At 46.1% G+C, this 27,902-nt stretch overlaps 1 protein-coding gene across 7 annotated transcripts in view; it reads right to left on the bottom strand.

Annotated features, from left to right (window-relative positions):
- LOC106609315 (DENN domain-containing protein 5B) overlaps positions 1–27,902 on the bottom strand; it is an 82,281-nt gene that overhangs the window by 28,004 nt on the left and 26,375 nt on the right. For 4 of the 7 annotated variants that reach the window (XM_014207992.3, XM_014207994.3, XM_014207993.3 and 1 more), the window contains exons 2-4: positions 9,802–9,861; positions 6,896–7,005; positions 1,846–2,524 (exon numbers count right to left, since the gene is read on the bottom strand). In XM_014207992.3, the coding sequence (XP_014063467.1) occupies positions 1,846–2,524; positions 6,896–7,005; positions 9,802–9,861 (849 nt within the window). The remainder of the gene's footprint in view (positions 1–1,845; positions 2,525–6,895; positions 7,006–9,801; positions 9,862–27,902) is intronic. The other 3 variants (XM_014207996.3, XM_014207997.3, XM_045722002.2) reach the window with 1 other exon arrangement.

Here is a 27,902-nt window from a genome sequence, read left to right as displayed (position 1 = left end):
ACTGAATTAGCCATCGCAAAATACATAGAATTGCAGGAAATTTGCTTTAAAACAAAAGTCCTCAGCTCTATGTAGAATTGCAGGAAATGTGCTTTAAAACTGCAACCTTTTCTCTTAACTACATGTCAACTTGTTTAGAATTGCAGGAAATTCGTTTTTTTTATTAAAAAAAAAATGCTTAGCTCCATGGAGAAATGTGTAGACGTGTAGGAAATTTGCTTAAAAATGCCAAAGTCTCTACACTGCTAAGACAGGGCCTCAAATTTGCTTTAAAATTGTGCCCCTGCCACACCCATCACTTAAACCCATTTTTGATCAAGAAAAAGACCCTGGAATGACTAAAATATAAAATAGTGATTAATAATATTATTAATTACATCTCAGATCCATGTCCTCCATTGAGGTGCAGGATTGGACTAAACGCCTGCCTGCCACTTCCTTCCCGTGTCCCAACCAATGAGTGCGCGAGGATCATGGTGGGCACTGGGCAGGTTCCGTCTGTCATGATTTCATTGGTTGTTGATGGATCAAATAAGACAAGGAGGACATATGGCCAACCTTGTCACATTAACACACATGCTGCATACCAAATGGCACCCTATCCTATATATTGTGCACTACTTTTGACCAGAGCCCAATGTGCCCTGGTCAAAGGTAGTCAACAATATAGGGAATAGGGTGCATTGGGACCCATCAAAAGAACATGTTACAGATGCAGTTTCCGTGCGTCAACCCTTCCATGAAAGCGCCTCCAGGCAAATCAAGCACATTGTTTTTATTATAGAGGAATTAGAATTCCTTTTAGCAGCCGTGTCGCAGGGTAGGAGATAAATGGGATGCCGCCAACGCTTCCCGGTGAAAAATGAGGAACATTAAAACGTTACTGGAATGTTTTTTCATTCGGAATGGAGAGGTTAATCATTCTGTTTCAGGAGCGATTCCGTCTGACAGTTGGTTTAATAAATTAAACATGGGAGATCATTTCTCATCAAAGGATAGATGACAGATGAGTGGTGATGGATGGGAGCGGAGGTAGGAGGAGGGAGGCCTGTCTCTGTCGTTTTCTCTCAAGCAGACAGAAATGGCATGATGCTAGTAACAGTCCCTTTGTTTGAATGACATCAACTCAACTAATGAACTCCCATGCATTACAGATAATTACATTAGAGACATTAAACTCCATCAACTCTAAAACAAATCAAGAGCCACTTAATGGAAACTCACAACCCATTAGTTCATTAGGCAAGACTACTTTCCATTACAAAGGACGCCAATGGACCAGAACCACCCAATCAAACATTCAACAGACAAGAAGCTCTCTACATGTCTCTTTCTCTGCAACAGTCTTCAGCCAATCAGATAATGGTATCCTGTAGTTTAGTCTAATGTATTCTACAGTGAAGTCTATGGCAGATACACTCAGTCTTGGCCTGACGTCTACAGACTACTGTCTGGCTGTTTGTCCTTTGACTGACCATGCTTCCTAATCCCAGCCACTCTACTCTACAGTCAACCTACATAGCTCCAGTCCCAGGGAGAGGAACAGCACTCTACCACACCCAGATCACAGTAGTCTAATCCTAAACTCATTTGGGCCAGGGAGTCAGGGCCAGGACCACAGATTACACCCCAGTAATGACATAGCCAGTCATGTTCCATTGGCTCCAGCTGAGGGGATGCGTTGAGGAATAGGGAGGAATGACTTATCCGAACCATCCCCCAACCTGGTATCTGTCATCACCATACCACCTGGCTGGAGAAGCATCCCCCACACAACAACCTGCTGCCAAGGAATGTAGAGGCAGAGAGGAGTGTGTGTGGGCATGTATAATACGCATCCCTTACCCTGTGAGTAGAGCAGAATCTGCATCTCCAGCAAGGTACAGTTGAACAGCTGCACCAGGTTCTCTACCCCCAGCAGAGTGAAGGTCTGGCCCAGAGGGAAGTCAGCCAGAGGCAGCTCCCCAGGCCCAGGACGCTGACACACGATGGGCTCGTACACCCCGTGGAACTTCAGCGAGCGCCCCGGAGGGGGCAGGGGCACCTCGTACAGGATGTTGTGCACGTAGCTCTCCAGGGGGAGGGGCGGGGGCGAGGCAGCCGTGACGGCCCAGTGCATCTGGGACAGGAAACGGCGGCAGCCGTGCATGAAGGGCATGGGTGTGATCAGACATAACGCCTTGGAGACATAGAGGGTGTCCCGCGACGCGTCGTAGCCGCCGCACGCCGCCGACCGGCACGAGGATGAAGATGGAGAATCTGCTTCGTCCAGGCTGCTAGCCAGGGAGTCCATACTGGAGGAGGAAGAGGAGGAGGGGGTGGCGGAGGAAGGGTTCTCAGCCTGGTGCATCTGGTAGAGGGTCTGCATGGCCGAGCAGATCTGAGGCGACGTCACCTCCTCGTAGAAGGTGTGGACGAAGCCGTAGGTGCGAGAGCCGTCCTCCCGCGTGATCAGGAAGGAGTGGAACTGGGGCTCGCGGTTGTCTGCTTGTGTCCTGAACGACAGGCCTTTGGGCATACAGAGCTACGGAGAGAGAGAGGGAGGGGAGAGAGACAATAATAATGATTATTAATGTGGTTTTAATAACTGAGATAGTTGACAGAACCAATGCAGAGGTCTTACATCAGAAACTACTGAGACTGCATGTACCAGACTATACGTGTACCAGATTGTGTGGGTGTGTGTACATGTGTGTCGCATCCCTAATCAAGTCAGCATAATCTGCTTAGATAGCAGCCCAGTCAGCAACACAACCGCCAGCATGAAATAAAATATGGTTGATTATCTCCATTATGTTGATTTGCAGAGCTGAGCTGAATACAAAATGAATCATCACACACACACACAAACCCATGTCGCTAACACAGATAAACAAGCAAACAGGCACAGCCCTGTAGTTGGCCAATGTTCTATTCGGAATGGGTTATAAGAGTGGTGAGTGAATCATGGTTTCAACTGATCACTACTGACAAGATAATAACTCCCACACTACCCTAATCTGTCTGTTCTGTGTGGAAACATCCGAAATGCTACATTTTCTCCCCAGAAATTAGATTCTGTACGCTTCCAAAATCAAATCCTTCTCTCCCAAGAAATATCCTGAAACCATACGGATCAAGGAGATAAAATTCCTCCCTGGAAGGGAGGGAGTTGAAACCTATGTTGAAGATGACAAAGGGATTCTAATATCCCTTTGCAACAATTGGGCCCATCTGTGCTAATGAGCAACGGAGTTGGTCCCGTTAACCTGACCTACTGTAGGTTGGAACCATGGCAACATCAATATCAACAGGCAATCATCAGTGCAACTCTTCATTCATGTTGGAGGACATTTCCCTAAACCAACACGGCTCTGAAACACATTATACAGTATCAACAACTCACTGTCTGACATGTTGCATACATATACAAGTGACTCCGTAGCACAGCGGCTTCATCTAATCCCATTGACACACTTCCATTGAAGTCTCCCTCAAAACTCTCTTCCTGTTCTAACAAAGGGAGCAGAAACTGTTGACAGTGAAGGCTCTAGGCTTAAATGTCATCCCACCCTCCTGTCAACCGTAACTGTGTCTGGGGCCATCAACCTGGGCCTCAGCTCTGTCGTTAGGCTCAGAATTACTTCCGATAGACATTTCGGAATTCCTAGCAGAACATTTCACAGTATTATTGGATAATCCCAGGTAATGTTCCCATCTGTTAAACTATCCCCTTATTCTGGCACGGACACAGGAATTGTGGGGGGTTCTGGGTGAGTGACGCACTGATGATTATGAAGCAATAAGCTCAACAACCTGAAACACATACACACTCATACTCTCTCACACACACACACACTCATGCATATCCTTGGGCACTTTCTCACACACACTCATGCATATCCTTGGGCACTCTCTCTCACACACACACTCATGCATATCCTTGGGCACTTTCTCACACACACTCATGCATATCCTTGGGCACTCTCTCACACACAGCTCTCCTTATTCACACACACCTGACTCAGGGCCGATTAACAAGAAAATCGAATTAGTGCAGACAGACAGACAGACAGACAGACAGACAGACAGACAGACAGACAGACAGACAGACAGACAGACAGACAGACACAGAGACAGACACAGAGACAGACACAGAGACAGACACAGAGACAGACACAGAGAGAGATAAATAAATAAATAATAATCGAGGGGGGGGGGGGGGGGGATTTATGAGAAAAGGATTGGGATATGAAAAGCAATCATCAGAAGGCTTTGTTGCTAGGCCCAAAGGGGCAGGAAGCGTGATTACTCTAAGGTCCCCCTATGGGTAGGGAGAGTAGAGATGAGAGAGGACGGGAATGAAGGGAGAGTGGGAAAGGGGATATGGATGGTGAGCGGGATGGAGATACTATAGATATAAATAAAGGGGGTTAGGTTGAGGCAAGCAGGGAGAGGGCTGAGATTCATAATGGTTCTGCCATCGGAGCGTTCATAGGTGCACTTCAGACCTGGAACTGCTTGTTCCATTTCAGACCTGGAACTGCTTGGACCACACCGCACAATGGGCCGTCGTTTCCATGCCGACGTAAGCGGAGAACCCGGTGTTAATAATTCAGCGGTTCTGACGCCAGTGTGTGACGTAATGGCCAGCACCAACGGAAAAATAGTGACCTTGCATCACGAGAGGCAACGGTCAGCCGACACCCAGCGCTTCCTGAACCTCCTCTATAGGGACTTGAGGGATAGGTATCAATGTCAGCTACCTCTACTGGGGCTCAATATGCTGGGCTAGGCAAACACACACACATTGACCCACACACACAAATACACAGACACCACAAACACGTCAGTGGATCCAGATCATTGAGCGACAGGTCAGCGGGACCTTTGGCACTCCCTTCCATGACAGGTCTTGAGTGATTCAATACATGATTAACGTAGTCTTCTGGTTTATCATTTCCTGCAGTGTATGGGTTATTTAAGCAATAAGGCCTGAGGAGGTGTGTTATATGGCCAATATACCACGGCTATGGGCTGTTCTTAGGCACTACACAACGCCTGGACACAGCCCTGAGTAGCGGTATATTGGCCATATATCACAAAACCCCGAGGAGACTTATTGTTATTATAAACTGGTTACCAATGTAATTAGAGCAGTAAAAATACATGTTTTGGGCCTTTCGGGTGGCGCAGTGGTCTCAGTGCTAGCTGTGCCACCAGAGATTCTGGGTTTGAGCCCAGGCTCTGTCAGCTGGCTGCGACCGGGAGGCCCATGGGACGGCGCACAATTGGCCCAGCGTCGTCCGGGTTAGGGAGGGTTTGGCCGGAAGGGATATCCTTGTCTTATCGCGCACTAGCGACTCCTGTGGCGGGCCGGGTGCAGTGCACGCTGACCAGGTCGCCAGGTGTACGGTGTTTCCTCCGACACATTGGTGAGGCTGGCTTCCGGGTTGGATGTGCATTGTGTCAAGAAGCAGTGCGGCTTGGTTGGGTTGTGTTTCGGAGGACGCATGGCTCTCGACCTTCGCCTCTCCCGAGTCCGTACGGGAGTTGCAGCGATGAGACAAGACTGTAACTACCAATTGAATACCACGAAATTGGGGAGAAAAAAAGGGGGTACTTTTTTTTTTTTTTAAATACATGTTTTGTTATGCCCGTGGTATACGGTCTGATATACCATGGCTTTCAGCCAAATCATAATTCAGGGCTCAAACCACCCAGTTTATAAAATCCAATAAAGCACAAATTCAATTTCATCATCACCATCTTAACTTTTCCTTTTTTCTCATGAATGCAAATATTTGACAATACAAAGCTTTGTCTTATTAGATATTCCCTCCCCTAAAGTTACTTTCCATCCTGGCACGCTTCCCCTACCCTCATCCCGTCAACACGAAACAACTCAATTTAAACCCAAACTGCAGAAAAGCAGCCACAGTCCATGTAGCGCAGCCTGCAACCCCCCCTGGGTAAATCCATAGAGACAGAAGGGATTTGGTGCCTTTGCCCCATTACCCAGGATACCCTCGAGAGAAGGCACAGCATTGTGTCTTAATCATGAGCCTCTCTACTCCAATGGTGTGTGTGTGTGTGTGTGTGTTGTTATTTCTTAAAGCATTGGTTGGAATAATCCTAGCATGCCCTTTCTTTCCCCTGTAAACAATCTAAAAGGCCTTTCAATGCCTAGTTGGGGTATTGTTAGAGTCAATAGCCCCCGTTTATCCTCCTTGTTCCCCAATAAGGTCCCTCCATCCATTCCTTCCTCCAACCCAGTTTGGTTCCCTGCTGCCCACTCATTAGATAGAATAGAGCCTGTTTATTGTCCTTCTACTCCCCTCATTCAGGGTTAAGTAGGTTACTTTCTAAATGTAATCCGTTACAGTTACTAGTTACCTGTCCAAAATTGTAATAAGTAAAGTAACTTTTGGGTTACCCAAACTCAGTAATGTAATCTGATTACTTGCACTTTTGGATTACTTTCCCCTTAAGAGGCATTAGATGAAGACAACAAGGATCCATCAAACACATTTAGTGTGTCATCATAGTGGTCTCTGACTTGTGGTCAGACTTGCTCATATGGAACAAACTAAAACGCGTTCTGTTTTTCAATGCTGAATTGAAAGTCATTGAGAAAACAGAAAAGTATCAATGTATTTTTTTCACAAACATCCTTTCTGAATTAAAAAGTAATCCAATAAGTAATCTAGTTTTTCAAAAGTATCTAATCTGATTACATTTTTTTTTGCCAGTTACATAACTGATTATAGTTACAGTTTTTCCGTAATCAGATTACATGTAACTGATTATAAGTTATCAGTTACCCCCCAACCCTGCCCTCATTTCTCCAATATGGTCCCTCCATCCATCCATTCACCACTCAGTTTGGCTCAGAGCTCAGCGATGGTTCACCCACCATGTTGACAGCATCCTGGTCGAAGGGGTTCCACTCCACGTTCTCAGGGTAGTGGGCCAGGACTTTAGACTTGAACGTCCTCTTCAAGGGGCTCTGCTCAAAGTTCTCCCCTAGAGAGGGAGAGAGAAAGAGAGAGAGAGAGAGGTCAAGTCTCTGGACAACCAAGTTGACTAACTAAAGATATTGCTGTGTGTCAAAGTGTGTGTGTATGTGCATAAGAGGGGGATATCAAAGATCATCATAAGGGAATACAAGAAAGAAGAAAACAAGAATGAGCACAGCTGTATGGTGCACAGCATTCTGGGATATCTCATAGGTGGAATTCCTATCTGTCAACAGATGTGCTACGAAGCTTTCCACTCCCCCTTCCCACACACACAACAATAAATATTTCCCCTTGCCGGCCTTCCTTGTTCTGGTTCCCCTCACTTTGCCAGCCTCATGTGTAAAACAGCACGGTGCAATGAACAACACATCTACATCATTAATCCACAGCCTTTATGCTAGGCTGCTATAAGCTTCAATGCTACACAAGTAACAGTGTATATTTAATGGGGCAGCAGTGTGTCTAATGGAGTATAAGCAGGACCATGTTGGCTCATATGTCAGACAGCTGCACTGACTACAACATCAGGTTCACTGAGCAAGGAGCAGCTGGGACCGTGTCATTAGCTTAGTTTAGCTAAGCAGTGTGCAATCGAGTCTTATCCATTTCCTTCACTACTGTGTGACTTCTCTGTAGCTTCCTAGCATGGAATCAGATGACCTAGTTACTACAGATATTGTCTCTTTGTTGGGGTTCAATACCAAAACTAACAAGCCATGATCAGGATTGTCCAACTATTGACTGTTGCTTCCAATCAACTCTGTTTACTGAGAAGTCTCAGTCGGCCATTAAATAAATCTTAGTGCTAATCCAGGCACACTAGTTCTTTAACTGTGGGAGACTAGGTCTCCAATACTACAGCAACAAAAGGGAGACCAACACCCATTGATTTCAGATAAGTGAAAAGGACCGTTAGATGGGCCGGGTCATATCGATCATGATGACCGTTTCCGCGCCTTTTGATGATGCGAGTGAGGTCAGAGGGTCGTGGAAGGATGAGGAGAATGGAGGGAGGAGCAGAGTGATTGTTTTAAATGTGACACAATGATCACTCCATGGTGAATGCAACTATCTCAGATCAATGTAATGTGTTTTGCAGAGACAGACTATTCATCTTACTATCACCATCAGTAAGAACGATTGGAAGGTTACAGTGTTTACAACACAAGATGTACATGTTGTTGATTTAGTTTGCTGTAGTAGTGGGACAATCTGGTGGACAGTTACCATTGCAATCTTCTTCTCCTATACTAGTAAACAAGGAAATGACATACACCGGAGTGTGAGGGCTGTGTGGTGGAGGAATGAGGCGAGATCGGGACACACTGCTGAGTTAATGTAAGGAGATGGAAAAGTAGAGATGTTAGACAAGCCTTAACCTGCACTGCTTTGATGGATGCTGATGGCTGACGTGAGCTAGGGATTTGGTTAACGCTTTAGGCATTTGTGTTATTGTATCAGTGTGTGTGTGTGTGTGCGTGCGATAAGAGATGAATAATGCAAATGGAAGTTGACATTTTGGCAGCGTTAGTGAACACTCTCCCACTCTGTCATGTAGAGACTAGAGAAAAAACAAAGGCTACAGCTGTATAACCTCAGTCCTACAGAGGGATGTCTCTCTCTCTGTGTGTGTGTGTTAATCTTTGAATTTCCAACACTAGACTTTACAGATATCCAATGCTAAATGGATGGCATGTCTTCAGCATGTAAACACAATGCCAAGACATTCATCTGCTGTTAAGCCCTCTTATATTGTCTCTGTATCTCCATTGCTCTCGAAACACACACACACACACTATCCTGCCATCTCTTGCCTAGGTGACTTGCAGTGCCAGTGGGCTAGCTCCTGGTTTCAGTGTCTGTGTGGAGGTGCAGTGATCTGAACTGGCAAGTGAAGGATGCCTAAACTCTCTTAAGGCCCTAAGCTGAGACAAACAGGAGTGGACAGGACAGAGAGGAGAGGGCCTAAGCCTCTTTCCTCTCTAATGACACTCTCTCTCTCTTACTCATTCTCTCCATCTCGCTTACTCACTCTGTCTCTCAAAGTTAAACCAGGACACACACGTGAAATAAGGGAAAGAGAGAGAGAGAGAGAGAGAGAGAGAGAGGAGAGAGAGAGAGAGAGAGAGAGAGGAGAAAGCCAAACATCCACTCTCAAAAACAACAGTGAGAGAAGAGGGAAATAGACTGGTAAAACTCTTTCATAAGAGAAAGAGGAGGAGGGTGAAGGTAAAAATAGCCCGCTTCAGAGGAGAGTGACTGATTCAGAATAACAAGCTCTGAGAACCTGGCCCACATACAACGACTGGGGAAGGGTCAACTGGAAGAGAGAGCGAGATATATATGGAAAAATAGCTATGGAGAGTAGGAGGGTCTTAAATAGGAGGAGGGCGTGATGAAGGAAGAGGATATAATATGCAAGTTAGTATCTGAAGGGAGAGATGGGACACTATGCAAGTTAGTATCTGAAGGGAGAGAGGGGACACTATGCAAGTTAGTATCTGAAGGGAGAGAGGGGACACTATACAAGTTAGTATCTGAAGGGAGAGAGGGGACACTATACAAGTTAGTATCTGAAGGGAGAGAGGGGACACTATACAAGTTAGTATCTGAAGGGAGAGAGGGGACACTATGCAAGTTAGTATCTGAAGGGAGAGAGGGGACACTATGCAAGTTAGTATCTGAAGGGAGAGAGGGGACACTATGCAAGTTAGTATCTGAAGGGAGAGAGGGGACACTATGCAAGTTAGTATCTGAAGGGCTGTACACCCCCACATGGGATTGAGTTGGTGGAGTTTACCTGCGGCTGCTGTATCGGGGTCCCTGCCTTGGCGGTCAGCCTCTAGCCATTGGTACAAAGCTATGGTGGAGGCACATGCAGAAAAGGGACAGAGGAAACAAACAAAAAAAGCCCATGTCAAAACAAATGCAAAAAAAGCACACAAAAGCAAAATGAATCAATGATTAAAGCATGATGAATGAGCCAAGCATGAACATGAAACGTAAGTCGGACACATCAAAACAGAACATGGCATCATGGGGAAAAAAAACATGGCAAGTCCCAATAGTCTCAAACCGCTTCCTTTCCTTCACGACCACTGATCCGACAACATTTGATAGGTATAAGCAATACATTATCAATCTATCCGGATCTTATATGTATCAGTGGTAGTGAAGGAGAAGAGACGCTGGAGAGGCAGCTGTGTGAGAGTATCGGGGACAGACAGAGTAAATGTATTAGCATGTTGCAGTGACAGTGTGACATGATGGCGCAGAGGGTGCAGTGGCTTATGGCTTATCGCTAGTTAGTGAGCAGCAGGCTGTCTGGCTGCAGGCTGGACCATGTCATTAGGATGACATTCCCTGGCAACGTCAAAGCAGAAGCAGCCTGCACAAACCCCAGACCTGTTGTGTAGCAGAACTCACAGCTTCAACCAAACACCACAATACATTTTGTTTCCTGTAGATTTCCTGTTATATACCACGACAGACTGACCAGGTGAATCCAGGTGAAAGCTATGATCCTTTATTGATGTCCCTTGTTAATTCAATCAGTGTAGATGAAGGGGAGGAGACAGCTTAAAAATCCTTCTTGAACCTTTGAGACAATTGAGACATGGATTGTGTATGTGTGCCATTCAGAGGGTGAATGGGCAAGACAAAATATTTAAGTGCCTTTGAACGGGGTATGGTAGTAGGTGCCAGGCGCACCGGTTTTTGTCAAGAACTGCAATGCTGCTGGATATTTCATGCTCAACAGTTTCCCGTGTGTATTAAGAATGGTCCACCACCCAAAGGACATCCAGCCAACTTGACACAACTGTGGGAAGCATTTTAGTCAACATGGGCCAGCATCCCTGTGGAACGCCTTTGACACCTTCTAGAGTCCACGCCCCGACAAACTCAGTGCACACACTCACGCCAGAAACGGCACCATCTTGAATCGCACACTATCAAACATTCTCTCACACAAACATGCCTAAATCATGCATGCACACTGCACAGCCCAGTCTCTCCTATACCAAGCGGAGTCATTCAGAGCCATTGGTCTGCAGATTAAAGGCCCTAGCTAAGTCAATAAACCTCTCCCAAACGACTGACTGACTAAGCCACAGACCTCGGACTGTCTCTCATGTCTAACCAGGTCAATGATCAGAGCGGAGCCACCGGTGTGTGTGTGGGTTGTCTCTCACTGAAGGGATCGGCCCTGAAAACCGAGCTCTACAAACACACAAGCCCAGGAGACTGAAGGGTCATTATGGTCTCTCTCTCTCTCTCTCTCTCTCATATTATAGCACAGCAATACACATTGTGTCCACTGGCCAGGTGTGTGGGGGGGGGGGCTGTGTAATGACAGACCCTGAGGTTATCACTTTCTGAATCATACTTCTCCCTGTTGTACAGCTTTATGACAGCAGCACAGGGCTCTGTCAAGTCATTACAGCGGTCACTATCATTACTCCAACCCTGACTCTGCAACACTCATATGGAGATCACACACACACACACACACATGCCAACTGAATACCTCAGTATCTATGTTATATAATGCCATAGCACTTTGTAGGCTGCAATCTCTCCCTCCCTCTCCCCATCTATGTCCTTGTCCTTCTCTGCTGTGGACACATTCTTTATCCCAGTCTCTATTTACAGAATAAACTGTCATGAATCTGCTTTGTATACAGCTTCAAATCTGTTGTTTTGATATGTCAGTTGTAAATGAACTGGAAGATCATTTATATATAATGATGCTGATGAACTGGGATAAGAGAAGATAAGAGTCCTCATGGGCGCGCGCGCACACACACTACACACTGTGAGAAACATACACTACACACTGTGAGAAACATACACTACACACTGTGAGAAACACACACACACACACACACACACACACACACACACACACACTGTGAGAAACACACACACACACACACTGTGAGAAACACACACACACACTGTGAGAAACACACACACACGCTGTGAGAAACACACACACACACACACACTGTGAGAAACACACTACACACTGAGATAAACACACACACACACACACACACATTGTGATAAACACACACACACACCACACACTGTGAGAAACACACACACTGTGAGAAACACACACACACACACACACACACACACACACACACACACACACACACACACACACACACACACACACACACACACAATCCTGTGCAACAAGAGAGGCACAATGCCAACCACTGCCTTATCTCGCTATCTCCATCACTCCACCTTTCCCCTCTCTCTGCTCTATCACTCCATATTTCTCTCTCTCTGCTCTAGCACTCCATCTTTCTCTCTCTCTGCTCTAGCACTCCATCTTTCTCTCTGCTCTCAGTCCATCTTTCTCTCTCTGTCCAGGACAGTCTCTCCATTACAGATGCAGTGTGTAGACCAGTGGAGGTACAAGGCTGCTCTCTCTTATCGCCCCTTTCACACGGCAATTCATCTCACCACCAGCACCCCACACACACACACACACACACACACACAAAGGGGAGTGCTGTCTGTAACTGATGGTGACCTTCAGGTGTGTGTTTGCCAGGCCACTGTGTGTCAGTCAGCACCACACTGTGTGGTGTTACATGGGGCAGGGCTCATGCATGCACACTCACACTCACAGAAACGTACACACATATACACAGACAGAGATGCACGCTCACATGGATACAAACTTGCAGAAACGTGCACACACAAAATTGATCTGTTGTCCCCAATACAAAGCTAGTTGTGAGTGATTGTAATGATATGAGGAATACTAGGCAGCCGTATTAAGCTGATTACCCATTGGGCTGGAATGGGTTACGGGGTCCTATTGGGATTCTACTGGGAGACCAGGCTCAATGAAAACCAATCCCAATTAGTCGACTGGTCAATTGTTTTGTCGTTAGGCTGTTGGTCGACAGAGATTGTTTAAGTGGAGCAGTAACACATATACACACACACACACACACACACACACACACACACACACACACACACACACACACACACACACACACACACACACACACACACACACACACACACACACACACACACACACACACACACACACACACACACACACACACACACACACATATATATACACATACACACTCCCATCTCAGTGAACTAATCCATTGCGGAGACTGAGAAAAAGCCAATATGTTGGATCGAAAAATGTGGTAGGAGGTGCCATATGGAGGGTGTGACGTAAATGCGGAGCCTACAGAGGCATGCAGAGGCCAAATCAAGCTCATCGCCATGCGCCTCCAAAATGTTGTAACAATGTGGAGGGCTCTCACATTGACATGATTTGTTGACAGTAGGTGGGGGCGGTACATCCTGTATAAACACAAACTCACGTCCTTGACAACAGCTCTGCAAAGCGCCAGAAGTATGAACGCCTGACTTCTGCTGAGGCCATAATCACCCTAAATGCTGCATGGCCAATGCAGACGTCGGATTGATGCACAATGCACTTCTCTCTCCAGAATGCGCTCTCTCCTGCCAATGTGTCAAACATTCACTGTTTCACAACTTCCTTGTGTGAATTGTTTGCATTTGATTGTCGGTGTATATCAATTCCCCCATTACATATATCACCAGTCATACATTTATTAAATTACATGTCATTTCTAATCTACAACGTTTGTTACTTTGGTTACGGTAATTTATTTTAACGCATTCAATATTATTATTCCAGTCTACGCGTTCTCATTGTCGGAGTGGACACATAGGTTGTGTATTCTGCAAACAATGCTACACTTGGTTTATTTCATTCCATTTACGAGTTTTGATCATTTAGTCATTGTCTTGTTTGGAGCGCTCCTGTCAACGTTGAGTAAGGATGCGCACGCATAGAAGTAGAGCTATAGGCTACCTGGCCTGCGCGCAAATATAGGCATAGAGATGTTCTCATTTGGGGATCTGATCGTTTTTCTGATTGGTACCACCACTAACGACCCGTGGAGCTTCTCGAAGTAATGTTTTCTTCACCTCAAACAGCGAGCAAACTAAGTCTGTTTTTACATCCATTGACAATTACAATAGTTCCTCAATCTATTTGAAAAATATTCCCAGCTCTCTCCCTTTCGATTACCACTCAGCGCGCGATTTATAGCATATTCATTTTTAATCAGGATATTTTCTACCTGCAGGCTGCAATGTTTTTATTTGTTGGCTTCAGGTAGGCTATTTTACATTGTTGCCAATGGCAATAGAAGTTACTATTTAGGTTTGTATCATTTTCATTTAGATTTGGATTAAATTTTTTATAAAACCACATGACAATGATTTTGAGATATGAAAACATTGTAATAAATTAAATGAAACTGTTTCATGAAAATATGCATATGAAAACCATAACTGGCATGCAGATAGGTAGAAATGGTAATATCTAAATTAGCATTCGACATGAGAAATGTTGCCAACTCCTTGTGTAGCCTAATACCAGCCATTAGGAGCAGGAGGAGAATAGTTGGGTCAGGTTAAGGCTTGCATATAGTTGATTTGATTAAAAACATGTCAACCAATCGATTGGTCAAAAGAACAGACGACTTTTGGTCGACCAAGATTTGTTTTGAGTCGGGACAGCCCTAGCACACACATGTACAAACATGTGTCCCCTGTTGCTTCACGTGAGAAGTGGAACCGTGACCACAGCTAAAAGGATTAAAACACAGCATGCAGATTCATTTGGACTCAAAGACCAGATAACAGCTCAGTCGTCCACTACACTGACAATAGACACACACGCAGACAAACACAAATGGATAAACTGAGGAGAAAGCCTCAGAAACCTGTCCGTCTGTGACTGAAGCAATAACACAAACAATCCCATAATCACACTCAACCTGCCATCACTCGCACGTACACTTACTCATTGGAATGAAGAGCTTATTTTATTTCAAAATAGCAGCTACGCTTATTCAACTTCACATCAACTACATGTGTTCACTGTTTAATTCCCTCTTCATTTTCCTCTTCATTTTTTTACATTTTAGTCATTTAGCAGACGCTCTTATCCAGAGCGACTTACAGTAGTGAATGCATATATTTCATACATTTTTTCCCCCCCGTACTGGCCCCCCGTGAGAATCGAACCCACAACCCTGGCGTTGCAAACACCAGGCTCTACCAACTGAGCCACAGGGAAGACTCAAAGTCAGAGGGAGGAGAGCATCCCCTCTCATCCCCCGTAGTCCAGACAGTGTCTGGTTGCCATGTGAACCCCTAGAACAGGGAAAGCATTTAGCCCCACCAGAGCAGTCCCATTAAAAGTGAAGAGCAGCAGTCTAGATACACAGTAAAAGGCCAAGGCTATATTACCTCTGTGAGGAAAACCCTCCCAGCACACTGCCAAACGGTCTGCTCATTCAAAAAAGAAATGTTTATTTTTTTTTAAATGAGAGGAGGCCACAGCTTGTGTGCGATGTCTTAATTTCTGGTTGTTTTTATACTTTGGGATTGTGTGTGTATAGTTGTATTGCTAGATATTGCTGCACTGTTGGAGCTAGAGACATAAAATGCGCACCTGCCATAACATCAGCAAAACTGTGTATGCGACCAATAACATTTGATTTGGGTTTCTATATTGCACTCTTTATTTCCCTTTCTTTCATTCTCTCTCTCTCTCATTCTCCCTCTCTCTCTCTCATTCTCCCTCTCTCTCTCATTCTCCCTCTCTCATTCTCCCTCTCTCTCTCTCATTCTCCCTCTCCCCCTCTCTCCCTCTCTCATTCTCCCTCTCCCCCTCTCTCCCTCTCTCATTCTCCCTCTCCCCCTCTCTCATTCTCATTCCCTCCCTCTCTCTCATTCCCTCCCTCTCTCTCATTCCCTCCCCCTCTCTCTCATTCCCTCCCTCTCTCTCTCTCTCTCATTCCCTCCCTCTCTCTCTCATTCCCTCCCTCTCTCTCTCTCTCATTCCCTCCCTCTCTCTCTCTCTCATTCCCTCCCTCTCTCTCTCTCTCATTCCCTCCCTCTCTCTCTCTCATTCCCTCCCTCTCTCTCTCTCTCATTCCCTCCCTCTCTCTCTCTCTCTCTCTCTCTCATTCCCTCCCTCTCAATTCAATTCAATTCAATTCAATTCAATTCGCTTTATTGGCATGACGTAACAATATACATATTGCCAAAGCTTATTTTGGATATTTACAATATAAAAATAAATACAAATGAGAATCAAATATTGTCAACGGGACAACAGTAACAACAATAACCAAGGGTCAAAATAACCAACACATTGAACAATAACAATAATCATACAGTAGAGGACATGTGCAGGTTTATTGGTCTGTCAGACACTGTCCCTCAACTTATGGCAGGCAGCAATGTAGTGCGCTGCCAACCCACAGCTCTCTGCGTCCTCCCCCAACAGGACGGGTAGCCTATCCTCATCAGAGAGGTCTGTGAAACCTTGAATAAGGGTTTCAAATTTGGGGAAATGACACTCTCTAATTGTTTTATATTTTTGACATTTTGTCAGGAAATGCAGCTCCGTCTCAGGTTCTGCTGTGGTGCAGTGGTTGCACAGCCTTTCCTCTACAGGGAGCCAGGTTTTCCTGTGTCTACCCTTTTCAATGGCAAGGCTGTGCTCACTGAGCCTGTACTTTGTCAAGGTTTTTCTAAGGTTTTGATCAGTAACCATGGTCAAATATTTAGCCATAGTGTACTGTCGATTTAGGGCCAGATAGCACTGCATTTTGCTTTGTGTTTGTGCTTGTGTTTCCCAATAAGCAATGTAGTTTTGTTTTGACTGTGTTGTAATTTGGTTTATTCTGATTGATTGGATGTTCTGGTCCTGAGGCTTCAGTGTGTTAGTAGAACAGGTTTGTGAACTCAGCCCCAGGACCAGCTGGATGAGGGGACTCTTTTCTTTGCTCAGCTCTTGGCATTGCAGGGATTGGTAATGATATGAGAGGGGGTCACTGTATTTTAGATGTTTCCAAAACTTAATTGCTCTTTTTTGAGTTTTTATTATTAGTGGATATTGGCCTAATTCTGCCCTGCATGCATTGTTTGTAGTTTTCCTCTGGACACGTAGGAGAATCTTACAGAACTCTGCATGTAGGGTTTCAATGGGGTGTTTGTCCCATTTGATGAAATCTTGTTTTGCAAGTGGACCCCACACCTCGCTGCCATAAAGTGCAATTGGTTCAATGACATATTCAATTAGTTTTAGCCAAATTTTAATAGGTATTTCAATTTGAATTTGCTTTTTAATGGCGTAGAATGCCCTGCGTGCTTTCTCTCTCAGTTCATTCACTGCCTCATTAAGGTGTCCAGTTGAGCTTATTTTTAAACCTAAGTAATTGTAGTGTGTACAGTACTCTATATATTTTGTACCAATTGAGAACTTTGGTCTAATTCCCTGAGATCCGGATCTTCTCTGGAAAATCATTATTTTAGTCTTTTTGGGGTTTACTGCCAGGGCCCAGGTCTGGCAGTACTGCTCTAGCAGGTCCAGGCTCTGCTGTAGGCCAGGTGCTGTGGGTGACATCAGGCATAGGTCATCTGCGAAGAGTAGGCATTTAACTTCTGAATTGTGGAGACTAACACCAGGGGCTGAGGATTTTTCTAGAATAGTGGCCAATTCGTTAATGTAAATATTGAATAGTGCAGGGCTCAGATTGCAACCCTGACGAAGGCCCCGCCCCTGGTTAAAGAATTCTGTTCTTTTCTTACCAATTTTAATGCTGCACGTATTGCCAGTATACATTGATTTAATTATGTCATATGTTTTTCCCCCTACACCACTTTCAATAACTTTGTAGAACAGTCCTGTATGCCAAATAGAATCAAATGCTTTTTGGAAGTCGATAAAGCAAGCGTATATTTTGGTATTATTTTGGTGGACATGTTTATCTATCAGGGTGTGTAAGGTGTAAATATGATCAGTTGTGCGATGTTTTGGTATAAATCCAATTTGGCTTTTACTCAAGACATTGTGCTTATTAAGGAAGTTTAGAACTCTTACATTGATGATACTACAGAAAACCTTCCCCAGGTTACTGTTCACACAAATGCCTCTGTAATTGTTAGGGTCAAATTTGTCTCCGTTCTTAAAGATTGGGGTTATGAGTCCTTGATTCCAGATGTCAGGGAAATAACCTACACTCAGGATCAAATTAAACAGTTTTAATATAGCCAATTGAAATTTTGCACTAGTGAGTTTGAGCATCTCATTTTGGATGCCATCAGGTCCGCATGCTTTTTTAAATTTGAGGGCCTGAAGTTTCTTATAGAGCTCCTGGTCAGTAATTGGGGAGTCCAATGGGTTTTGATTGTCCTTTATAGCTTTTTCTAATCCATTCAACTTCTCATGGATTTGGCGTTGTTCTGCGTTTGTGTCAATTTGAACGGTGTTGTAGAGTGTTTTGAAATGGGTCGTCCATACGTCACCATTTTGTATCGCTAATTCCTCTTGTTTAGATTTTTTTAGTTTTTTCCAATTTTGCCAAAAGTTGTTTGTGTTTATGGACTCCTCAATTAGTGTCAGCTGCTTGCTGTTGTACTGTGCTTTTTTGGTTCTGAGTGTACGTTTATAGAGTTTTAAAGTCTCACAGTAATGAAGGCGTAGTTCACCATTATTTGGGTCTCTGTGCTTTTGGTTGGATAGTGTTCTAAGGTTTTTCCTTATAATTTTACAATCTGCATCAAACCAGTTGTCATCTGCGATTTTTTTAGTTTTGTTTTTTATCAATTTCAATTGTGCTTCTTTTGCCGTTTGCCTGAATATATAGTTGATGTTTCGTACTGCTAGATTGATGCCTTCTTTACTGTGAGTGAATGTGGTATCCAGAAAGTTATCTAAGAGTGTTTGGATATTTTGGTTCCAGGTTGCTTTCTGGTATTCTTCTGTGCTGTTTTGGGCCCATCTGTATGAATTTCTGATGTTGTACAGCTTACTGGGCTGTGAATGTGTGGTTGTTTCCATGTCTGTTCTTTTGAGGAACAATGTAATTTGGCTGTGATCAGACAGAGGTGTTAGTGGCTTGACAGTGAATGAGCTGAGAGAGAAAGGGTCCATGTCTGTGATCATATATACCTCTCTCTCTCTCTCTCTCTCTCTCTCTCATTCCCTCCCTCTCTCTCTCTCTCATTCCCTCCCTCTCTCTCTCTCTCTCATTCCCTCCCTCTCTCTCTCTCTCATTCCCTCCCTCTCTCTCTCTCATTCCCTCCCTCTCTCTCTCTCATTCCCTCCCTCTCTCTCTCTCATTCCCTCCCTCTCTCTCTCTCATTCCCTCCCTCTCTCTCTCATTCCCTCCCTCTCTCTCTCTCATTCCCTCCCTCTCTCTCTCTCATTCCCTCCCTCTCTCTCTCTCATTCCCTCCCTCTCTCTCTCTCATTCCCTCCCTCTCTCTCTCTCATTCCCTCCCTCTCTCTCTCTCATTCCCTCCCTCTCTCTCTCATTCCCTCCCTCTCTCTCTCATTCCCTCCCTCTCTCTCATTCCCTCCCTCTCTCTCATTCCCTCCCTCTCTCTCATTCCCTCCCTCTCTCTGTCTCTTGTTCTCTCTCACACACAATTTCTTGTTCTTTCTCTCTCGCGCGCCCCTTTGTTCTTCCGCTCTCTCAGGCACCTGAATCACACACCTGTTCACCAGTGTTTTCCCTGTTGTTGTTTCCACTAAACCTTCATGTCACACGGAGCCACTGAAAGTTACATTTCTCTCTCTTTCTGTGCTCCTATTGCTCATAGAGAGAGTGACGCTTGGGACATGAAGTGAAGCTAGTTCAGCACGCTAACCTCGCATGATGAGTAACCTCGCATGAGCATGGGTGACCTCAATACAATCCAATCCCAATTCATATCTGCTTTATATACACCCTAAGATAACACACCCCATCTCCCTCCATCCCCCAGTCTCTTACTGGCTATTATACTGTAGTGGTTGGCAGACTATAGCTGTCCATCTATTTACTGTCAGGCAGCTCATCAACCGCTCTGATCCAGGGTTGGGCAGTGTTCATCAGAGCTCACTATGGTCCATTTTGGCTGGGAGACCATTACATCACATTACATCACAATAACCGTAAAAGTGTATGCGTGTGTGTGTGTGTGTGTCTGTTGGAACCTGCTACCTCAAAGAGCAACCAGCTGAGGAGGAAGATTGCTACTGTTTAATGAAGTGCACGCACACACACGCGCGCACACACACACACACACACACACACACACACACACACACACACACACACACACACACACACACACACACACACACACACACACACACACACACACACACACACGGAAAGGGGAAGGACAATAAGAGACAATATGACCTTTGACACAGAGCGATAAGAAGGGAAAAAACACGAGATTCATCATAGTGGTCCCCCTGCTGACAGGTCGACTAAAGTTCAGAGGTGGGGGGGGGGGTCAAAGGGAGCAGATAAAGACAGTGGATGTTCCACAACATTCCTGAAGTCAGCCTGTGCTTTGTCTCTGTATAGCACACAACAGGGGGAGCTGTGCATGTATTATAAAATACAATCATGATAATCTACTACACTGGAATGTGTAACAGAGATGCACGGAGGTATAATTCAGGAGCACAAAAAAGAGACATGGGATATAATATATTGAAATCTTACATCCATTTGAGCTCTGATCAGTCAACACAAGCCAAAACCAAGCCTTCTACTCTCTCTCTGTGTGTGTGTGTGTGTGTGTGTGTGTGTGTGTGTGTGTGTGTGTGTGTGTGTGTGTGTGTGTGTGTGTGTGTGTGTGTGTGTGTGTGTGTGTGTACGATATTTGATATTTTGGGCAATGACAGACCGTGGTCAACGCAGTCCGACCTAGGAAATCACTAGGAAAAACATAAGTACTGCATGATGTGACTAATACGTCACTAATGATGGCATGCGCTCTGATGGTTGCGCTTCCAGCGGAGAGAGAGAGACAATTCCACTGCTGCTCTGCTTGTGTAGCAAGAAGGTTAGGAGATAGTTTAATCAATGGAAAATGGAATTAAAATGACAGAATTAAAAGTGAAATGAGATTGAAAGGCTACAACGACCAAAAGCCAACAGGTAGGTTGGTTAGTTAGCTAGCTTCTGTCGGGTTTGATTCAGTCAAGACAGGTAGTACTCTGTAATCAGATGGGATGACAAATAACGAGCAAGAAGTTAGTCTAGCGCGAGTCAACATTAGTTGCGGTCGCCTCCCTCCATCCTGTGTGTTTCGCACGCACGCACGCACGCACGCACACACACACACACACACACACACACACACAGGGCCTCTACACCCTAACAGCTGCTCGCTCTTTGCCTTTTGAAACAGGACCTCTAACTCCCATCACCATTTGTCCTCATTCAGATTATTCAAATTCAAATCATGAAGTGTTTAGAGAGTAATTATAGGGACACTAGAGCGCTTGGTACCAGGCCATTAACGAGGGCCGTTAGCCAGTTTGGTAGGCTACCCATCAGCGCCGTTCATTTGCGCAGTTTTGGATTGGGATTACCGTGACCAACGGTCAAAGGGAATTTGACTGCGGTCATGACTTAATACGGTCACCGCGATAGCCCTAGTCCAAGCCAGACCAGAACACCTGACAGACAGAACGTGAGCCGATAACAGATCAAGGATTTGAATGGAGTAGTGCAGAGGAGCACACACAGGTTACCATCTCAAACACTCTCACAACACTCATAAGTGACAACACCTTTAAAACAAGACAAGTAGCCTCCCTTATTCAGGCACTTCTGAAAGTGTCATTTTCACATCTATCTACCGGTGATTGTGATGAGCTGAATTCCATTGACAGGTACGAAGTCATGGAACTCTATCCAATGTGCTCATTCATTTCATGGCCTATCAAAGGCAGCAAAAGCCATTCTCTCCCCAACACCCTCTCTCATTCCTTCTCTTTCCTACCTACCTCTCTCTCTCTCTCCCACTATATTCCTTCCCTCTATCTCCCAACCTCTCCCTCCTACATTGTCCCTCCATGACACATAATTTGCTGTAATTATTTCCATCCATAAAAAATTAAAGCCACACACACACACACACACACACACACACACACACACACACACACACACACACACACGTGTTCTCCCTCATTAGGAAACACTGGCCATTTACAGCAGCAGTAAGCTCATCTATACAATCAGAAAGTCACACACACGCTCCAGACGGGGATGTGTTGTATTCAGCAGGCTGGGCTGCAGGGTGTTCATATGTGCTATACTGAGGGAGACTATAGTAGACAATACATGCAGCTGGGGATGGCAGCCACAGAGAATGATTGAGAGGCTTTGTTGCCATGACAGAGTTGGCGTCTGTTAGATGTGGCAGTAGCCAGTGTGTGTGTGTGTGTGTGTCTGTCTGTCTGTCTCTGTGTGGCTGTAGCCATAGTGTGTGTGTGTGTGTGTCTGTCTCTGTGTGTGTGTGTGTGTGTGCGCGCATGTCTGTATATGCATGCATGCGTGTGTCATCGGGTTGAATCAGCTCTGTGGGATCGTAGCAGACAGAGTTGCTTTGTGGGTGGTTGACAACAGTCTGTCCCGATCGTCACCCAGCCCTGACAGAGATGGGAGCCTGCACTATGAATGGATAGATGTGACATTCTGCAGTAGGGCCCATCATGACAGACAATCCCATTGGCTTCTTGACTTTAACTTCTAAAAGCATCTCCATAGCGGAGTGTCTCCTGAATACATTATGCCACTATCCTCAGTGAATGAAGCCTGTGAAATGACAAAGTAGGAACAAAGAAATCTGATGAAAAAATATGAGAAATGTACAGGTTGTAAAATGAAAAAGATAGTCTTAAATCATGACTTAAAGCTTAATACAATTGCAAGACTAATAAAATGGTATTATTATAGCTAGTAACATTTCATGATTTGGCTAACATTTTCCTGCCCCAGCTAGGAACAGTAGCTCAGTGTTAAAAGTTAGCTGTGCTGCCTCCTGCAGTGCTGGCCCTGTTCCCATTGGCCCATTGGGCTTCTGAACACATTCCAGTATGCACCAGACCAGCACCTGTTCAGGCTGGGCACTGGGCCTAGTCAGGATACACACACACACTCATGTACACACAGTCACACACACACACATATATACAGAGATACAAAGACAGGCGAATGAAGCCACACTTTCTCATACACGATCATGTACAATGCACACACACACACACACACACACACACACACACACACACAACTCTTCCCCCATAACCTGCAACCACACCACCCACAGCGCTGGACACACTCAACCAAGACTGGCAGTACAACAGTGCTGGACCCACCCATCCAAGACTGGCAGTACAACAGTGCTGGACCCACCCATCCAAGACTGGCAGTGCGACAGTGCTGGACCCACCCATCCAAGGCTGGCAGTGCACCAGTGCTGAACCCACCCATCCAAGGCTGGCAGTACAACAGTGCTGGACCCACCCATCCAAGGCTGGCAGTACAACAGTGCTGAACCCACCCATCCAAGGCTGGCAGTGCAACAGTGCTGGACCCACCCATCCAAGGCTGGCAGTGCACCAGTGCTGGACCCACCCATCCAAGACTGACAGTGTGACAGTGCTGGACCCACCCATCCAAGGCTGGCAGTGCGACAGTGCTGGACCCACCCATCCAAGACTGACAGTGCGACAGTGCTGGACCCACCCATCCAAGACTGACAGTGCGACAGTGCTGGACCCACCCATCCAAGGCTGGCAGTGCACCAGTGCTGGACCCACCCATCCAAGACTGACAGTGCTGGACCCACCCAACCAAGACTGGCAGTGCTGGACCCACCCATCCAAGACTGGCAGTGCGACAGTGCTGGACCCACCCATCCAAGACTGGCAGTGCTACAGTGCTGGACCCACCCATTCAAGACTGACAGTGCTACAGTGCCCCACCCACCCAACCAAGACTGGCAGTGCTACAGTGCTGGACCCACCCATCCAAGACTGACAGTGCTGGACCCACCCAACCAAGACTGGCAGTGCTACAGTGCTGAACCCACCCATCCAAGACTGGCAGTGCTACAGTGCTGGACCCACCCATCCAAGACTGGCAGTGCTACAGTGCTGGACCCACCCATCCAAGACTGGCAGTGCTACAGTGCCCCACCCACCCATCCAAGACTGGCAGTGCTACAGTGCTGGACCCACCAACCAAGACTGGCAGTGCTACAGTGCCCCACCCACCCAACCAAGACTGGCAGTGCGACAGTGCTGGACCCACCCAACCAAGACTGGCAGTGCGACAGTGCTGGACCCACCCAACCAAGACTGGCAGTGCTACAGTGCCCCACCCACCCATCCAAGACTGGCAGTGCTACAGTGCTGGACCCACCCATCCAAGACTGGCAGTGCTACAGTGCTGGACCCACCCATCCAAGACTGGCAGTGCTACAGTGCCCCACCCACCCAACCAAGACTGGCAGTGCTACAGTGCCCCACCCACCCATCCAAGACTGGCAGTGCTACAGTGCCCCACCCACCCATCCAAGATTGGCAGTGCTACAGTGCCCCACCCACCCATCCAAGATTGGCAGTGCTACAGTGCTGGACCCACCCAACCAAGACTGGCAGTGCTACAGTGCCCCACCCACCCAACCAAGACTGGCAGTGCGACAGTGCCCCACCCACCCAACCAAGACTGACAGTGCTGGACCCACCCATCCAAGGCTAGCAGTGCTACAATGCTGGACCCACCCATCCAAGACTGACAGTGCTGGACCCACCCAACCAAGACTGGCAGTGCTACAGTGCCCCACCCACCCATCCAAGACTGGCAGTGCTACAGTGCTGGACCCACCCAACCAAGACTGGCAGTGCGACAGTGCTGAACCCACCCATCCAAGACAGACAGTGCTGGACCCACCCAACCAAGACTGGCAGTGCTACAGTGCTGGACCCACCCATCCAAGACTGGCAGTGGTACAGTGCTGGACCCACCCATCCAAGACTGGCAGTGCTACAGTGCTGGACCCACCCATCCAAGACTGGCAGTGCTACAGTGCTGGACCCACCCATCCAAGACTGGCAGTGCTACAGTGCTGGACCCACCCATCCAAGACTGGCAGTGCTACAGTGCTGGACCCACCCATCCAAGACTGGCAGTGCTACAGTGCTGGACCCACCCATCCAAGACTGGCAGTGTTAATGTGAAACCAGCAATAGAGCAGCACCACATCTGTTTCCTGGCATCAAGATAAACAGGTAGGGGGAGGGTCGCCACCTTGTAGTCTCTTAATTATCATACATGATCTTTACATGAGGGGTCTTGATGTGCAGGGCCGGATGTGTGTGTGGGAGAGTGTGAGACAGAAGAACAGTGTGTGCATAAATACGTTGGTGTGAGTGTACATCTGCTTTCTGCTTGCTTGTTTGTCAGTGGCAGTGTGTGTGTGTGTGTGTTGTGTGTGTGTGTGTGTGTGTGTGTGTTGTCACAATGGTCATGTGTCACAGCCCAGATTAGCCTGGCTCTGATGGCCCTATTCAGCACTCTATTGGCCTGAGTACGGTGCTGTCACCACTCTGTCATTCTCTCAGCCACTGCTTTGTCCCCTCTCTCCATGAGGGGGAGAGAAGAGAGGGAGGGAGGGAGGACAGGGGTAAAATAGAGGGAAAGAGAAATGCGAGCCTGGGTTAGTGGGAGGAGGGTGAGGAGAAGGCAAGAGAAAAGAAAGGAAGGGGGAAAGGAGGTGGTGTGTGGATGACAAATTTTTATTCAGGCACATGCACCACTCTCCCAGGGGTCCTTCGTTGAGCCAGGTTGAGTTATCCCAGCTTAATGACTCACTGTAACGTGATCCTATGACAGGTCAATTAGAAGGTGTTGCTGATCCCTATGCTAAATGTGGAAGTGTAGCTGAGGAAGGGAGTGAGTACAGGTGCAGCTTAATAAACACTGTTTACACTATAGGTATAACAATCATCACAAAACAAAGGAAAGAACAACTCATTAATCAACATAAGACGCATTTCTACACCCTGTAATAACTGATGGATCTGAACAAAACAGAGGGGAAAATATAGCACACACATGTTTGTGATGTGGGATTTAGGAGGGGGGGGAAAAGCTTCTGCAACAGATCTTTTATCCCTGCTAAGCTGGGTTCACCACTGTGGAACCTGTCCAACATTCTTCCCCCATGACACAACGGCATCATCGGCCCTGCTTGTTTAGGAGAGAGAGGGGAGGGAAGGGAGAGAAAGATGGAGCTTTAAAGTATTGGAAAAAAAAAAAAAAAAATCGATACAGTTACAAATCTGTATATTATTTTTGACGATATATCGTATCGTTTTGACAACGTCACAATATTATTTTGCGCTAGTTTGCTGTAGCTGCACCAAAACTAGCTTGTTCTCCATTTTCTTTTTAAATAGGGAGCGAACAGATAAGGTAAAAATCAGTCGTTCTGCTCCTGAGCAAGGCAGTTAACCCACTGTTCCCTGGGCGCCGAAGACGTGGATGTTGATTATGGAAGCCCCCCCTGCACCTCTCTGATTCAGAGGGGTTGGGTTAAATGCAGAAGACACATTTCAGCTGAAGGCATGCAATTGTCCATCTGACTAGGTATCCCCCTTTCCCAATTCAATTTTCAGCACTTTTATTTCCATGACTGATCAAAACTTGTTTTCTCAAGGCTCTCTGCAGCAGACATGGTGAGCAATAGGTTTAAAACAAACAAAAAAAATCACAGTATTGAATCACAATACATATCGTATTGGCACCTAAGTTAATGTGATAATATTGTATCGTGAGGCCCCTGGCAATTCCAGCCCTACTTTAAAGGGAGATACAGAACAGAGAAACCTTTAAGTTGACACTCCATAGCGCCACAGCTACACCATTGTAATTCATGATGGTGGCAGCACACAGTTTCAGACAATTTCAGTTTACAGTTTCAGACACCGATTCCTCCCTTATAAACAAAGTTACGGGACTATTTTGCATAATGACAGGCATGTGACTCTTGCATCTTGCCCCAGATGGCAGGTATATGCAACTGGGATTAGGATTTCCCAGCATGCTGTGCAGGGGGTGTGAGTGAATGCTGGCGGCTGTATCACCGTGCGAGGGGCGGTACAGGCTGTTTCAGGAGTGATAAACGGATATAAATAAAAGTAAAGACACTCCAGGAGGGGTTTAGCACTGCAGGGCAACATCACTGGAGTGTGAGACACACACACAGGCAGTCCTGTGTTTATGTCAGTGGTGCACTGGGGAGTGAACATGAAGCAGGAGATAGACAGAAAACATTTACCCATCCTGGAAGTGGTACCTGATGAAAGGGGGAAACAAACTGACCTGTGGAGAAAACTGTATTAGGACAGCTATTCGCTACCTGTCCTAATTATGTTTTGAGGTCAGGAGCAACTTATAATTCAGTAATTGAATGAGGGCAGTACTAACAGCTGTTTTCATGGTAGCAGTGCAATAACAAGGTGACGAAAACGATGACGATGATGACTGGTGACTGGTCCGAGCTGACTCAGTGTCCACCAAGCTGAGTGTATTCAGGTGGCCAGGTGTTCCTCTAGAAGAGTCATCTGGGTTCAGTAGGTTCATGTAGGGTTTATATAAAAAGTTCATGTAGGTTCATCCAAATGTTTATTTCCACAGGGGTAGAAGCCAGCTGCAGTAGAGTACAGCCTGACTGACCCCAGCCTCCTGTCGAAAGACAGAGTGAGGAGAAAGGAGAGAGCCTGCCAGGAGGAGAGAACACTGAAGAGGGAAGGTGGAATTGTTGGACTGAGAAATACAGAGAGCACGCAAGTGAAATGGCAGATGGAATGTGAATAAAAAGAAAGAGGGAGGGAGGGAGCGAGCGAGCGAGAGAGCCTTAGAGGACGAGCACAGAGCAAAAGGAGACCAGAATGAGGGAGTGTGTGGATGACAATGTCAAAGAGAGGGATAGA

This window comes from Salmo salar, chromosome 07, assembly GCF_965601325.2.
Source record: "Salmo salar chromosome 07, fSalSal1, whole genome shotgun sequence".
In the NCBI taxonomy this organism is placed as follows: domain Eukaryota; kingdom Metazoa; phylum Chordata; class Actinopteri; order Salmoniformes; family Salmonidae; genus Salmo; species Salmo salar.
Note: the sequence above shows the minus strand (reverse complement) of the source record. Positions and strands in the feature narration are given on the sequence as shown.